This window comes from Crocuta crocuta, unplaced genomic scaffold (assembly GCF_008692635.1).
Source record: "Crocuta crocuta isolate KB4526 unplaced genomic scaffold, BGI_CrCroc_1.0 scaffold68, whole genome shotgun sequence".
In the NCBI taxonomy this organism is placed as follows: domain Eukaryota; kingdom Metazoa; phylum Chordata; class Mammalia; order Carnivora; family Hyaenidae; genus Crocuta; species Crocuta crocuta.
Window position 1 is genome coordinate 855,337 of NW_027532426.1, and position 14,271 is coordinate 869,607.

General features: G+C 49.0%; 1 protein-coding gene across 2 annotated transcripts in view; it reads left to right on the top strand.

The window, feature by feature from the left end:
* ACLY (ATP citrate lyase) overlaps positions 1–13,232 on the top strand; it is a 37,881-nt gene extending 24,649 nt beyond the window's left edge. For both annotated transcript variants that reach the window (XM_077779353.1, XM_077779354.1), the window contains 11 exons: positions 752–833; positions 2,009–2,119; positions 4,483–4,610; positions 5,264–5,357; positions 7,338–7,492; positions 9,057–9,207; positions 9,407–9,550; positions 10,728–10,841; positions 11,206–11,288; positions 11,783–11,859; positions 12,269–13,232. In XM_077779353.1, the coding sequence (XP_077635479.1) occupies positions 752–833; positions 2,009–2,119; positions 4,483–4,610; positions 5,264–5,357; positions 7,338–7,492; positions 9,057–9,207; positions 9,407–9,550; positions 10,728–10,841; positions 11,206–11,288; positions 11,783–11,859; positions 12,269–12,363 (1,234 nt within the window). In that variant the 3' untranslated portion in view covers positions 12,364–13,232. The remainder of the gene's footprint in view (positions 1–751; positions 834–2,008; positions 2,120–4,482; positions 4,611–5,263; positions 5,358–7,337; positions 7,493–9,056; positions 9,208–9,406; positions 9,551–10,727; positions 10,842–11,205; positions 11,289–11,782; positions 11,860–12,268) is intronic.
* The last annotated feature ends 1,039 nt before the right edge of the window (positions 13,233–14,271 follow it).

Below are 14,271 nucleotides of genomic sequence, written 5' to 3' on the forward strand. Positions count from 1 at the left end.
TTTATTTATTGCTGAGAGAGAGAGAAAGAGAGACAGTGTGAGCAGGGGACGGTCAGAGAGAGGGAGATACAGAATCTGAAACAGGCTCCAGGCTCTGAGCTGTCAGCACAGAGCCCGACGCTGGGCTTGAACCCATGAACAGTGAGATCATGACCTGAGCTGAAGTCGGACGCTTAACTGACTGAGCCACCCAGGCGCCCCCACATCTTGTTTATTAGAAGCATTAAGTCTGACCCATATTCAAGAGAGGCACAAGGTTCTACCTTGTTAAAAGAACTTGCCGCCATATCTTATTTATTGTTTTAGGGCAAACATGTGAGCAGGAGAGAGGGACAGAGGGAGAGAGGGACAGAGGGGGAGAGGGAGAGAGAGAATCTTAAGCAGTCTTCACACTCAGCTCAGATCCTGATGTGGGACTCGACCCTGGGACCGCCACCTGAGCCGAAATCAAGGGTCAGATGCTCAACCTACTGAGCCCCCCAGGGGCTCCGCAGCCATATTTTAAACCCCCCCCAAATGTGCTCCAGGCGTCTCTTAGTGCCAAGCAAACCTCCGTTCCCCTCCTTCTCTTCCCTTGTGCCTTGTTTACTTACCAGCCCGCCCCCATTGTTCTTGAGGCATCTCTTGGCCTTCCCTGGACACCATGCTCACGAAGAACCCCAGAGCATTCCTGGGGCTAGCATGCATCCCACACGTGTACACACGCCTCCCCAAGCCCCCTGACCCCATGTGTCCTCTCTGCCCTCACCAGGTACCCAGGCTCAACGTTCATGGATCATGTGCTCCGTTACCAGGACACACCAGGCGTCAAAATGATTGTGGTGCTTGGAGAGGTGAGTTTTGGGTTTTTTGAGAGAGAGAGAGAGAGAGAGAGAGAGATCATGTTGGGGGAGGGGCAGAGGGAAAGAGAACCCTAAGCAGGCTCCACACACAGCATGGAGCCCAGCATGGAGCTTGACCCCATGACCCTGGGATCATGGCCTGAACCACCCAGTTCCCCCTCTTTTGTTTGTTTGTTTGTTTTTAATTTTGTTTTTAATTTATTTTTGAGAGAGAGAGCACATGAGCATGCAGGGGAGGGACAGAGAAGGAAAGAGACAGAGGATCTGAAGCAGGCTCCATGCTGTGAGGACAGCCCGACCCGGGGCCCAAACTCACGACTGTGAGATCACAACCTGAGCCGAAACCAAGAGTCACCCAGGCACCCCTGCTTATATATAAGTTAAAGTGACCGTCCCTGGTAATCGTGTTCCCTACCTACCCTCTGGGGCTTAGAAGTTGTCACTGTTAACACTGCTATGTTTTCTCCTGAAAAAGTCCTTGCCTCTTGGTGTCACAAGACATTTTAGTGCCAATAAAGCTTTTGGCTGGCCTTGGTCTCTTGGGAAGTGCATAGCTAGAGTAAGAAGTGTACTTTTATTTTGTTTGTTTTCTTATGTTTGTTTGTTTTTGAGAGAGAGGGAGAGAGAGAGAGATGGAGCACCCTGGGAGGAGGCGCAGAGAGAGAGGGAGACACAGAATCTGAAGCAGCCTCCAGGCTCTGAGCTGTCAGCACAGAGCCTGACATGGGGCTTAAACTTGTGACCTGCGAGACCTGAACCACCTGAGTCGAATGCTTAACCGACTGAGCCACACAGGTGTCCCGGAAGTGCACGTTTTTAGTTTGGGAAAGTCCTAGAAGCCCTGTCCTTGCCTGTACCTCTGAGCAGGTCAGATCTGATCAGATTAGATCCTGGTTAGATCAGGGATCAGGGACTCCCAGGGGAGTCCCAGGGAATCCAGAGGGTTCCCAGTGCCCTTTTACAACTCTTCCTTGCACGCCATCTCAATTTTCCAGGCTGCTATTTGACCAAAGCCAGTGTCTTCGTTTTCTAGCCAAGCTGACGGTCAGGACTCTTGGTGCCTCTGAGCCCTGCCTGATTTGGGACAGATTTTCCCGCTGCGGTGCTGCCCACGGCAAGTCTGGATGGGTTTCACTAACTAAGGGCTCTTTCTTGTTCCTTGGCAGATCGGGGGCACTGAGGAATATAAGATCTGCCGGGGCATCAAGGAGGGCCGCATCACCAAGCCTGTGGTCTGCTGGTGCATTGGGACCTGTGCCACCATGTTCTCGTCTGAGGTATGGCTGGGACAGGTCACTCCTGGACAGGAAGGCCAAAGGGGGCATTCGAGGTGAACCGTGTAGTTCTCATAAAGCAGCTGGTTCCTCCGATGAACCTGTACTACTTGCCTGGTTACCACAAGGTCTGGTCAGGGTCTTGCTCTCTAGGAGGTTAAATCCAGTTCAGGGAGGCGGCCAGTTCTGGGTCCCTGCTTGGTGCAGGGCACACTTCTGTCTGGAGGAGTGGAGATGGCTTCACAGGGAAGATCACGCTTATACTGAGAAGGAGTTTGCTGAGCGAGAGGGACGTGGAGGAGGGAGAGCACGCACCCCAGATGCATTGCTGGGGTGGGGAGCCAGGAGAGGCTGGAGGGCAAGCCGGGTTTGTTCTGGATGGTTCTGGATGCGTTAACATGAGGCTGCACAGGAAAGTGCCCAGAGGCATATAGTAAGTGCAGCTCACTGGCGCCCAGTATAAGCGCTTCCTGGCCACCTGGCACCTGTTGAGTGTGGCAGCCAGGCCGCAGCCCCAGTACTCCAGCTCCCAGGCCCCTCTGTCTTGAACGTGGCCCATCTGGTGATGACAAAACTGAGGAGACCAACGCTCGTCACTGATCAGCGATCAATAGCGGGGTAGGCTCTGAGTGTGAAGCCCTATGTGCTGGGTGCAGATGAAGGTAACGGCTGGCCAGAAGGCTTCCTGAAACAGTGATAGTCCCTACGCTGGAGCCCTCCCCCCTCCCCGCCAGTAAGCCTGCGACCCTGTTCTTTCTCCCTGGAATGCCTGCCTTCCCCTGAGATTCCGTACCCGCGTCACAGTGGCAATATTGGTGCAGTTGCAAAACGCACCCCTCCTTCGAACCAGCAGTTCCGTTCCTGCAGATTTATCATAGGGCTCCGTGTGCAAAAATATTGCCGTGTGCGTGCAAGGATACTCGCCATGTTGTAATGGCAGGCTGGTGCTGGGCAGGAGGGGATATGTCATCATCGCGAAGCCATATGATAGAAAACCGGGCAGGCAGGAGGAGAATGAGGTCGATCTTGATATGTTAATGTAGAAAGACTACGTTACACAAACTAATGAAAGAGCAGGATGCAGTAAATGGTTATAATGTGATTTTGTTCATTAATGGTGCGAGTATTTTTTTTTTTTCCAAGTAAATAAGAGGAAATGCGGAGGTCATGGAATCACGCCCATCCTTCAGACATGACCTCTACTTTCGCAGGTTAGAATCAGCTCTCAGTGGATCTGTGTGACTAGGGCAGGTCATTTGGCCTCTCCGTGCCTTAGTTTCTTGAGCTATAAAATGGGGTTGATTCTGGATTGTTGTGTGACTCTCGTAAGAAAGTAATTGAAAAGGTCTGGCACATACAGGTCTTAACAGATGCCCATTCCCATTCTTTAATTCACCTGTTCCATGAAGCTCTTCCTGATTCTTCTTGACTGTTCTCTCCACCTCAGCAGCCAAAAATAATTCTTCCCTCCCCCTGCATTGTTTCTCTTAACCAGCTCTCCATTACTAGCCCTCCACCTCCGTACCCCTACTATGCTGAGGACACCCCCCAAGAGGGCAAGGACTTCACTCTTGTGTTTCTGGCTGGGCACCCCTCATCACCCCAGGGATAGGACAGGCCCTCAAGGTGTTTTATTTTGTCTTTGAATTAAATGTTTTTAAATGTACTTATTTGTTTTAAGAGACAGAGAGAGTGCAAATACAAGCTGGGGAGGGGAAGAGAGAGAATCCCAAGCAGGCTCTGCAACTGAGTTCATGACCTGAGCTGAAACCAAGAGTCAGATCCTTAATGGACTGAGCCACTCAGGTGCTCCTCCACCATGTGACTTTTTAAGAAGAAGCTAGGAATTTGTATTTTTACATGAGATTTTTTTTTCCTTATTGGACCTATTTTATACAAAGTACGCAGAGGACAGTCAGCCTGTCTGTGAGAATCAGCTCAGCTTCAGGTTGCCTGCGTGTGCCTTCACTGCTCGCGGTGGTTCACAACTACCAGCCGGTGGTTCACAACTACCCGCCGTTCTCCATCCTCCTCCCCTCAACCCCTGCCGTCGGGGGAGGGGGAGCTGAGTGAAGGTGCAGGGGGACTTGGGCCGCCAGGCTTTGTGTTCCAGCTCCGATACACACCAGCTGTGTGACCCTTCCAGGAAGCTCCTGAACTTCTCGGTGCCTCAGTTTCCTCTTCTACAAATTGAGAGTCATTTGACGTCCCTATTGAGTGAGCCTGTGTGAGACTTGAATGAAGTGATTTGCTGTAGGGTGTTCAGCAGGATCCGGCCTGTAATCGGTACTGATGTACAGAGCCTTTGTGTCCTCCCTCCAGAGGGATTCACAAGCCAGGTAACGCAGCTCCCTGTCGTCTTCCAGGTCCAGTTTGGCCATGCCGGAGCTTGTGCCCACCAGGCTTCTGAGACCGCAGTAGCCAAGAACCAGGCTTTGAAGGAGGCAGGGGTGTTTGTGCCCCCAAGCTTCGATGAACTTGGAGAAATCATCCAGTGAGTGGACTGCGGGGAAGATGCCAGCCTCCCGTTCCCTTTCCGGATTCCCCACCCCCACCCTGAGGCTAGCAGCCCCGTGCCACAGAGGTGCCACAGAGCATGTCAGCGTGCTGGAGTGTTAGGTTAGAGGTGTTAGGTGTGGAGTGTAACTGTACAGATGGTCTGAAACCTTTACCTGCCTTTCGGGTTTTGTTTTGTTTTGTGTGTAAACACAATAGTCACAGGCCATTCAGATTGCTATTAAAACAGGTTCGCTTTCTGAGCCACCTGCTTGGCTGTCCCTTAAAAAAGAGATGAGCATAGAAACATTTAGAAGGTGTCACCCTTAATCGGTTGAGAAACAGTCATTGGCTAATCCATTGTGTCTTCCCATTCCTCCCCTCTGTCCTTCCTTGGCCTCCAGATTCATCTTTCCATAAAGCCCCATGGGTTTGGAGGAGGTGGGGGACATCTTGGCCAGAACCTTTTGTCATTTAGTCTGTAGCAATCCACCTGGTGTAGGGCATTGCCGGGAGGGGCTGCAGAGCTAGGAAACCTAGAGTTTTGGGGGTAGATGGAGGAGCGTTCCTGGGATGGCTTAGAAAAGTCCCGAAGCATAAAATGCAGACGGATGTCTTCTCTCCTCTCCTCCCCTCCCCCGCACCTCTCAGGTCTGTGTACGAAGATCTTGTGGCCAAAGGAGTCATTGTACCTGCTCAGGAGGTGCCACCCCCAACAGTGCCAATGGACTACTCCTGGGCCAGGGTAGGTGACGCGGAGAACATGGGCGAGGTGGACTGGGGGGAGCTCTGGGCTGGGGGAGGGGGGGTCTAATTGGCTGCAGTACCTGGAAACCAGGCCCCGCCCTGCTAGCTGGAGCAACCCTGTAATCACTGCTCTGGCCTCCAAACCATGCCCCCCGAGGGCAGCTCTACTCCAAGAACGTAGATTGGGGAAAAAAACTCCGCAATGATTATTCTTTGAGTCCAGCCCCTCCTTATGTGCTGGAGCTTATGAGCTGCCACTCCCGACCAGCAGGTAACACAGATGCAGGGCCCAAGAGGGCGAATGGCAGCATGTATGTCCCACAGGCATGTGGCCCAACCTGGAAACGGAGGCTGAGGACAGATACCGCCCTCTAGAGTTGTTTGCACTTGCGAGGGGCTTCGGGGTCAAGTAGAATGTCCACTCTACCTGCTTGTCTAAATGTTTGAAGTACACAGGAACTCACTGAAGTCAATTTTTATTTATTTACTTACTTATTTATTTATTTATTTATTTTTAATGTCTTATTTATTTTTGAGAGAGAAAGAGAGCATTAGTAGGAATAGGGAGGGACAGAGAGGGGAACAGAAGATCCAAAGCGGGTTCTGTGCCGATGGCAGCAAGCTCGATGTGGGGCTTGAACTCACAAACTGTGAGATTGTGACCTGAGCCGATGTTGGGCGCTCAACCAGCTGAGCCACCCAGCTGCCCCTGAAATCAATTTTTAAAAGACCACTACAAAAATGGGTAGGAAATGGCCTTTCAACGTGAAAAAATGCACAATAGCACTCATTATAAAAAGGAGCCAAATTAAAAGCTGTGATCCCAATTTTCCCATTTTGGAGTTAAGGAAGAAAACAATTCTTTGATAATATGTAGTGTCTGTAAGGGGGTGAGGAAGCTTGTGAGTTTGTTCCTTGGGGGTGGGGGTGGGACCTGGCACCACCCTTTCTGAAAGGCCATTGGGTAATCTCAGATTTCAGAGCGATCACACCCAGGGGTGTCTGGCTATCTCTGTTGTGGAGCGTGCTACTGTTGATCTGATAGTTCAACTGTTGATCTGATAGTGAGTTCGAGCCCCAGGTTGGGCGTAGAGGCTACTACAAAAAAAAAGTTCTCACATCTGATGGCTCAATTCCATATCTAGAAAGCTATTTCGGGGACGTGCTCACACATTCACAGAAATGTGTTCAAGATTTTTCCACTTGATGATTATCAGTGGAAGAACCACTAAGTTGTGGTTTTGCCATAAGATTCGTTATCATACAGCAGTTAAAAGGAATGAACCAGATCTATGTATGTGTCGACATTTACGGAGCTCAAATTCATTGAGTAAATGGCAAATTACAGACCATTATGGGGCAATATATCATTATGAAAAACCTTTGTACACAAAACACTATGTATTCTCTGTGTATCTATGTATATAGATAAAAGTGGAGAAAGAAAGGCCAGACAGATGCCCATTAAACTGACAAACACTGAAGCAGAAAGGCATTTTACAACGGAAATTGATCGGGGATCACTGGAGAAACGGAGTTATGCAGAGTTGGCAATGATGCCCCAGCTGTACTTCCCAACCCGGAAGTTCAGCTCAGTCCCTTCACCTGGGTGTGGGACATCTCGAGGGGATCCCTTGTTTACACAGCTGCCTGCTTATTACATTTTGGTGGGGGCTTGGCAGCTGAATGTGGAATGCTAGAAAAATCTCCCTTTAGATTCATTCTTGCGTTCCTAAGCCAGGTGAGCTTGGGTTCGTTTCTGATGGGACATCTTTGTGAGGTGAAAACAAACCTGTGGGTGGAAATTGCACAGGGCGCTCCTATTTTCTGCAACTGAAGTGATCCAACGAAAGGGTTTTTTGTGCTTCTTTCTTGGGAGGAGTTTGGTTTTGGTTCTGGCAGTGCAGACAGTGAGGTGGTCGTGGAAAAACCTCTGTGGTCATACCCTACCGCTTCTCCTGCCCCCATCTTTGCTCAGGAGCTGGGCTTGATCCGCAAACCTGCCTCATTCATGACCAGCATCTGTGATGAGCGAGGACAGGAGCTCATCTACGCGGGCATGCCCATCACCGAGGTCTTCAAGGAAGAGATGGGCATTGGCGGGGTCCTCGGCCTCCTCTGGTTCCAGAGAAGGTGAGGTGTGGAGGTCAGAAGATGGCTGGACCCTGCCATCTGTGACTCGGCGTTAAGGATTTTCCCCTGATGGGGGGGTGGGTAGCCTTGGGGAAATACGTCCAGGACTAATCTTTGTGGCCACAGATCAGTTGCAAGGTCGGAAGAGATACTGGCTGTTCCTAGGTCTTCGAAGGACAGAAAGGCCAGTCTCAACTAAGTAGAAAGTGATGACCTCATCAGGGATCTTGGATGAGCCCCTGTCCTTGGGACTCTTAAAGAAATGAGAGTAAATGTAAGACTCTTGAGAGAAAGATCTGGATGGGTCTGGTAGCTCAGAGTACAGGCCTGGTAGAATTGCTAAACAGGCATGAAATACCTTGTATTAGGTTCTCTCTCTTATCAGCCCGAGGGTTAGAAAAATTGGTTTCTCTGCAACTCCCGAACATAGCCCTCGCCCGGGACTGACAGCTGGGCAAGGGGGCCAGCGAGACCTAATTCACAGAGCCCTGGCTCGGGGCGGCACTGGGCAGAAGCCCAGGTCAGTGTCTTGGTTTATGTTGTGCCTTCAGCTGTAGAGATGGATCTTGGCCCTGTTTGGGGCCTTTCCTGGCAGAAGTTCACGGTGTTGTAATACCTCTATAGATTTCCCCATCTGTTCTTGCGTCCCTGTATCTCCAGACTTCATTCTTTTTTTTTTTTTTTTTATTTTTTTAAGTGTTTATTCATTTTTGTGAGAGAGAGAGAGAGAGAGCATAAGCACGAGTGGAAGAAGGGCAGAGACAGAGGGAGGCACAGAAATCAAAGCAAGCTCCAGGCTCTGAGCTTATAGCAGAGTCCGACGTGGGGCTTGAACCCACAAATAGTGAGATCATGACCTGAGCCGAAGTCGAACACTTAACCGACTGAGCCACCCAGGCACTCCCAGACTTCGTTCCTAATCTCAGTTGAGAGGTTGAACACTGCAGGAGACCTGGGGCTTCGTACACTGGGAATAGGACAGGAATCTCACTTCTCCATCTGGCACATAGAAGGAAGCCATAAGTACAGGTTAAATTCTATTACAGTGACTCATGCTCAAAGCCATTGTCTAAAAAAGAGATTGTCAAACCCTGGTGGCGAGCTCTGTATTAAAAGCAGTATTTGGGGGCACCTGGGTGGCTCAATTGATTAAGCGTCCAACTTCGGCTTAGGTCATGATCTCACAGTTCATGGGTTCAAGCTTTGCATCGGGCTCTGTGCTGACAGCTCAGAGTCTGGAGCCTGCTTTGGATTCTGTCTCCCTCTCTCTCTGCCCCTCCCCTGCTCATGCTCTGTCTCTCTCAGTCTCTCAAAAATAAACAGACATTTAAAAAAATTAAAATTAAATAAAAGCAGTGTTTGGTATCAGCAACTTAGGAGCTGCTCAAGAATCGGAAGTTTTGCTTCGAGAGTTGCTTGATACAGTAGTTGACATGGGTTGGGAAGTTGCTGCCCTCCTTGAATGTGAGTGGCTTGTTTCAGGAGATGGGAGCAAGCAGGAGCTTGGCTCTGCGGGTCACCTCTGTTCCGACCCTCCTCTTGGTGCCCCTTTCCTCCCCTCTAGGTTGCCCAAGTACTCCTGTCAGTTCATCGAGATGTGCCTGATGGTGACGGCAGATCACGGGCCAGCCGTGTCGGGGGCTCACAACACCATCATCTGTGCTCGGGCTGGGAAGGACCTGGTTTCCAGCCTCACCTCAGGGCTGCTCACTATTGTGAGTACTGGTCTCCTGGGAGGTGAGATCCGCAGGGGACACGTGGTTATAGTGACACGCACTTGGCTGTCAAAGGGTTCAAGAAGGAGCCTCAGCGTGTAAAACCCGGTGCTGGGGCGGCTCAGGGCATGCCGGGTTGGTCTGTGAAGCCGAGGGAGTCTCTTCCAGCTCAGGGCACATGGGCTTGCTTGTCCTACAGGGGGACCGCTTTGGGGGTGCCCTGGATGCAGCTGCCAAGATGTTCAGCAAGGCCTTTGACAGCGGCATCATCCCTATGGAGTTTGTGAACAAGATGAAGAAGGAAGGAAAGCTGATTATGGGCATTGGTCACCGAGTGAAATCGGTAAGTTGTGGTTCCCCTTAAGGACTAAGCTGCAGGTGGAGGCGTTGTTTTAGTTGGGAACACCCAGGCTCTTGACTCAGTGTGCAGAGCTTTGGCCGTGTTGACAGATGTCAAAGATCAGGCAGCTCTTTCTCCATTATAATACAGAACGCCCGCAAACAGCTTTCCATGCGAACCAGGGATCACGGTCAGTTCTGAGGGATGTTCCATCCAGGCTTTGCAGCCACAGTCATTTCCTCCCTTAGCAAAGAGACACGCCGGGTCAGTATGGGCTCCAGAAAGGAAGGAACTCAAAAGCCTGAGTGGGGCAGTACAGGTCAGACAAAACTGTCTGAAAGAGGCCCTGCACCGTGGACTGGAGCGGTGCTATCTGCGTGGGAGCTGGGCGGGGGACTGAGGTCACTTTAGTACTGGGAGTCGGCTGACACCCGAACCACTTCCCTGCCCCACTGACTGATGATGGTTTAGTGTGGGTCTCTTAGCAGAAAAGGTCCGGAGCTTTTCTGGAGATTTCAGGGATGCTTCACTGCCCCACACCAACAAGTCTAAAAACTAAGAACTCTGTAGAACTTTGTTACAGATGGAGGAGGCCGAGGCCGCTGAACTCGTGGGCGGCATGGTTCGTGGCTAGAACCTAAGACTTTTGGTTGGAGAGTAGGTGAGCCCTGGCCGCCTCCTGCTTAAACTGAGGTCTGTTGTAGAATTCAGTTAACATCTCCAGGTCTCAGTTCCTTGTTTGTAACATAAAAGAGAGAACCTAGAAAGGTGGTTGTGAGGCTCAAGTGAGATTCAAGAGGACTTTAGAAACCGTAAGCCCCACAGCAGGGTCACAATCTGTGCCTCACGGAATCAAGATACAGGGAGCAGGTCCCTGAAACACACCTCCTGGATAAAATATAAACATTTGAGTCCATCTGTGGCAGGAGCACCAACATGTCTTTTTTTTTTTTTTTTTTTTTTTTTTTTTTTTTAAGTTTTAAAAGAGAATCCAAAGCAGGTTCCACACTGTCAGTGCCGAGCCCAATACAGGGCTTGAACTCACGATCCTCTGTGAGATCATGACCTGCGCCAAAACCAAGAGTGAGACACTTAACTGACTGAGCCACCCAGGCACCCCCAACAGGTCTCTTAATGGCTGTCAGGGTGGGTTCCTCTGTAACTTTGTGTCACTTTCTAGATAAACAACCCAGACATGCGAGTGCAGATCCTCAAAGATTATGTCAAACAGCACTTCCCCGCCACCCCCCTGCTTGACTATGCGCTGGAAGTCGAGAAGATTACCACCTCGAAGGTAAAAGAGAAAATATCCCTAATTCCCAAATCGTAGCTGTGGGTGAATTTCTTGGGGAACAGAAGAGGCAGCCTACCTTTTGATTGTGCAGCCAAAATCAAACCTGGTGGTCTGGGAACTTTTATTTCTGTTGTACTACTAAGTTCAACAGATACACATACTAAGTGCCTACTAGGGGTTGGGTCCTTTGCTAAACATTGGGAGCTGGGCTGACTTTTTCTTTCCTAACAAGCTGGGATGTTTTGGTGGGAGGTTTTTAAATTGTGGTCAGAATTTGTAGTTCTGTTAGCAGTAGTAATTGTGGAAAATTACAAAGAAAAAATGAGAAATAGTGATAAGTGTTTTGAATGTTTTGCCTTTCCAGAAACCAAATCTTATCCTGAACGTAGATGGTTTCATTGGAGTTGCATTTGTAGACATGCTTAGAAACTGTGGCTCCTTTACTCGGTGAGCTCTGTGGCCATTTTCTTCATCTTTTTTTTTTTTTTTAAGTTTATTTATTTTGAAAGAAAGAATGAATGGGCGTGGGACAGGGGCAGAGATAAAGAGAGAGAGACAACCACAAGCAGAGCCTGATGTGGGGCTTGAACTCAAGAACTGTGAGATCACGACATGAGCTGAAGTGGGACACTTAATTGACTGAGCCACCCGGGTGTGCCCCCCCCTCAGTTTTCTTCTTTTTTACATTTATTGATGCTTGCTGTTCCCTTCCAGTTCTAAAAGCAATACGTGCTCATTACACAGGATTTAGAAAACATGGACAGGTATAAAGAAGAAAACAAAAATTGTCTCTACTCCCACCACCCAGGGCACCCTTTTTCTACTTTGATACTAAAGAGATCTAGCTTTTTGTTCCTGGGCAGAAGTTGTAGTGTCTGTGGGGAAGAGGGGGGGCGGTCCCATGGGCCGTGTTAAAACCACAGGTTGACTGTGTGTTGCAGGGAGGAGGCTGATGAATATATTGACATCGGAGCCCTCAATGGCATCTTTGTGCTGGGAAGAAGTATGGGCTTCATTGGTGAGTTGGTGGTAGTTGCTGTTATTAAGAATCTGGTTTGGTTTGGTTCCCCTCTCCCCCCGCCCCTCCCACCCCCAATGGTTCAGCTGTAGGACCTTATTCTACGAGAAAGATCTCACATGACCTTCATTGTTGTTCCTAATCCTTCCTTTCCTACTTTAACTCCCCCCTTTATCTTTGTTCCACGGTTCCTTTGTTCTTGGAAATGACTGATTGCTAGTCCATGAAAACAATGAAATCCATCAGTTGCCTTTTAGCCAGGCCGGTGTCTCCCGGTGCAGTGGGTCTGGGTTTACTTCCTCATTTTTTATTTTTTGTATGAGAGTTTCCATCCTCCTCCTCTTCTACTTGCCAGACTTTTAGCAGACTCCCCAGATCTTAACAAAAAGATGCCTTTGCCACATTTCAGGACACTATCTCGATCAGAAGAGGCTGAAGCAGGGGCTGTACCGTCACCCTTGGGATGATATTTCATATGTTCTTCCGGAACACATGAGCATGTAACTGAGCCAGGAACCGTATCGCAGTAAAGTGAAGACCCGAACTCCTCCCCTGGGAAGTAGCGTGCGCACAGCTAGCACTGGAACTTGCTAGAGAACGGGCCTGGAATGTAAACAGATGCTGATATACAGGCACTGAAGACACCCACAGGCTAACACTGTTCATTCCACACAAGGAAGCTCAGTACTTTTTTTTATAAGCATAGAAATAAAAACCAAGCCAGTACTTGTGACGTTTGCTCTGCTACCTGCTGTATTTATTATATGGAAGCATCTAAGCACTGTAAGGATAGTGTTCCTAATTGTAGGGTGTTATGACGTTGCTTTCTTTTTTCCTTTAATTCTTTTTTCCCTTGGAGGAAGGGAATGAAACTTTTAAGACCTCAAGTTACTATCAATTAAAGCATCCCCAATGTTAGTTTTCCATGTTGCTTTCCTCCTCATAGAACCTGAAGAGCATTGTGTTAATCTGATTTTTAAAGATCTTTTTGTACATTTTGTGTTAAGGGTTTGTTTGGTATCTCACTGGAATGTTCTATGTTGCAGACCAAACTCTGTTTATGTCAGGGGGATGGAACCATTGCATCCCTAGCCATTGTCACAAAATACATGGAGTAGTAATTTAAAATGTAAAGTTGTAACATACATATGTTTAAAATGGAAACACAAAGCAAAAAGCTGTGAAATGTCTCCTGTTCCATGTTCTCTGTATTTATGCAACTGATTTATCAGTCTGTTACTGAAGTGTGGGTTCAAGGACTCGTCTCTCCAGCCAGTTCGCATCTGTAAGCCAGCATGATTCTGGCAGCTGCCACCTCAGTCTCTTCTCTGTATTATCTGTTTGGTTTCAATAAACTATATAGTAACAATGAAGACACTACGGTCTCATGTCCTCCATGTCCTTTCCTCCGAACCATGCTCTCTAATAGTTTTCACTACATGTCATTTTAAAATGTTCATCCATCTCTTCACACACACACACACACACACACCCCTAATCAAAACACTAACTTCAACCCTCCCTTCCCACAAGGGGGCCCCGGGACCCCTGGTTGGCTCAGTGGGCATAGAGACTACTGAAAAAAATAAACTTCTTAAAAATGTTGGGGGAAAAAAAAACACCCTATCTTCTCCCCTGAATCTGTACCTGTCCCATTCTCAGTGAATAGGAACCAAAGCTCTACCCAAATGCTTAAGCCAAACACTCAGGAGTCTTCCTTTCTTCCACTTCTGGTTGTCACATCTTATGCATTCATCCTTTCATTACTCCTCTGATCTATCTGTATGCTAATGCCCCTACTGCCACTTTTTCATTATTTCTCCAGCCCCCAGTGATATTTTAAAACATGCATCTAATTGAGCCACTCCCTTGCTTAAAGCCACAGAGTGACTTATTTGTCTTTTAAACAAGTGTTTGGAACAGTAACTATGGACCAAACATTGGTGAAACACAAGCATTTCTAAGCGCTCTCCTAACAGATACCATCCCATTTATAGCAGGTAAATTGGTTCAGAGACCCCAAGTAACTTGCTCGCCCTCGTCCACTTAGCTGGGGCTCGGTCTTAAGTCTTTTTTACTGTTTACTCCAAAGCCATCTGAAATCTTTAAAAATCCACTGTCGCCACCCGAGACACTAACAACGGGTGATGATCCAGGGTGGCTTTTGTCCTACAAAATGACCACGATGAGCGTGCCACTCTGACGGGAAGGAGACCCGAGACGTGGGACAGTGGTCAGGGGGGCGCAGTGTTAACCACCCTCCACCGTGGCGCGGCTCAGGGCGGGAGCGGCCGCGCGTGCGCACACCAGCGGCGCCCAGCTCCGCCCTGCGCCCACTATTTATTCCCAGAATTCCTCTGTGTCGCACCAGAACGGCTGAACCGTTCCGAGACTGCGGAGGTCGGACGCGGC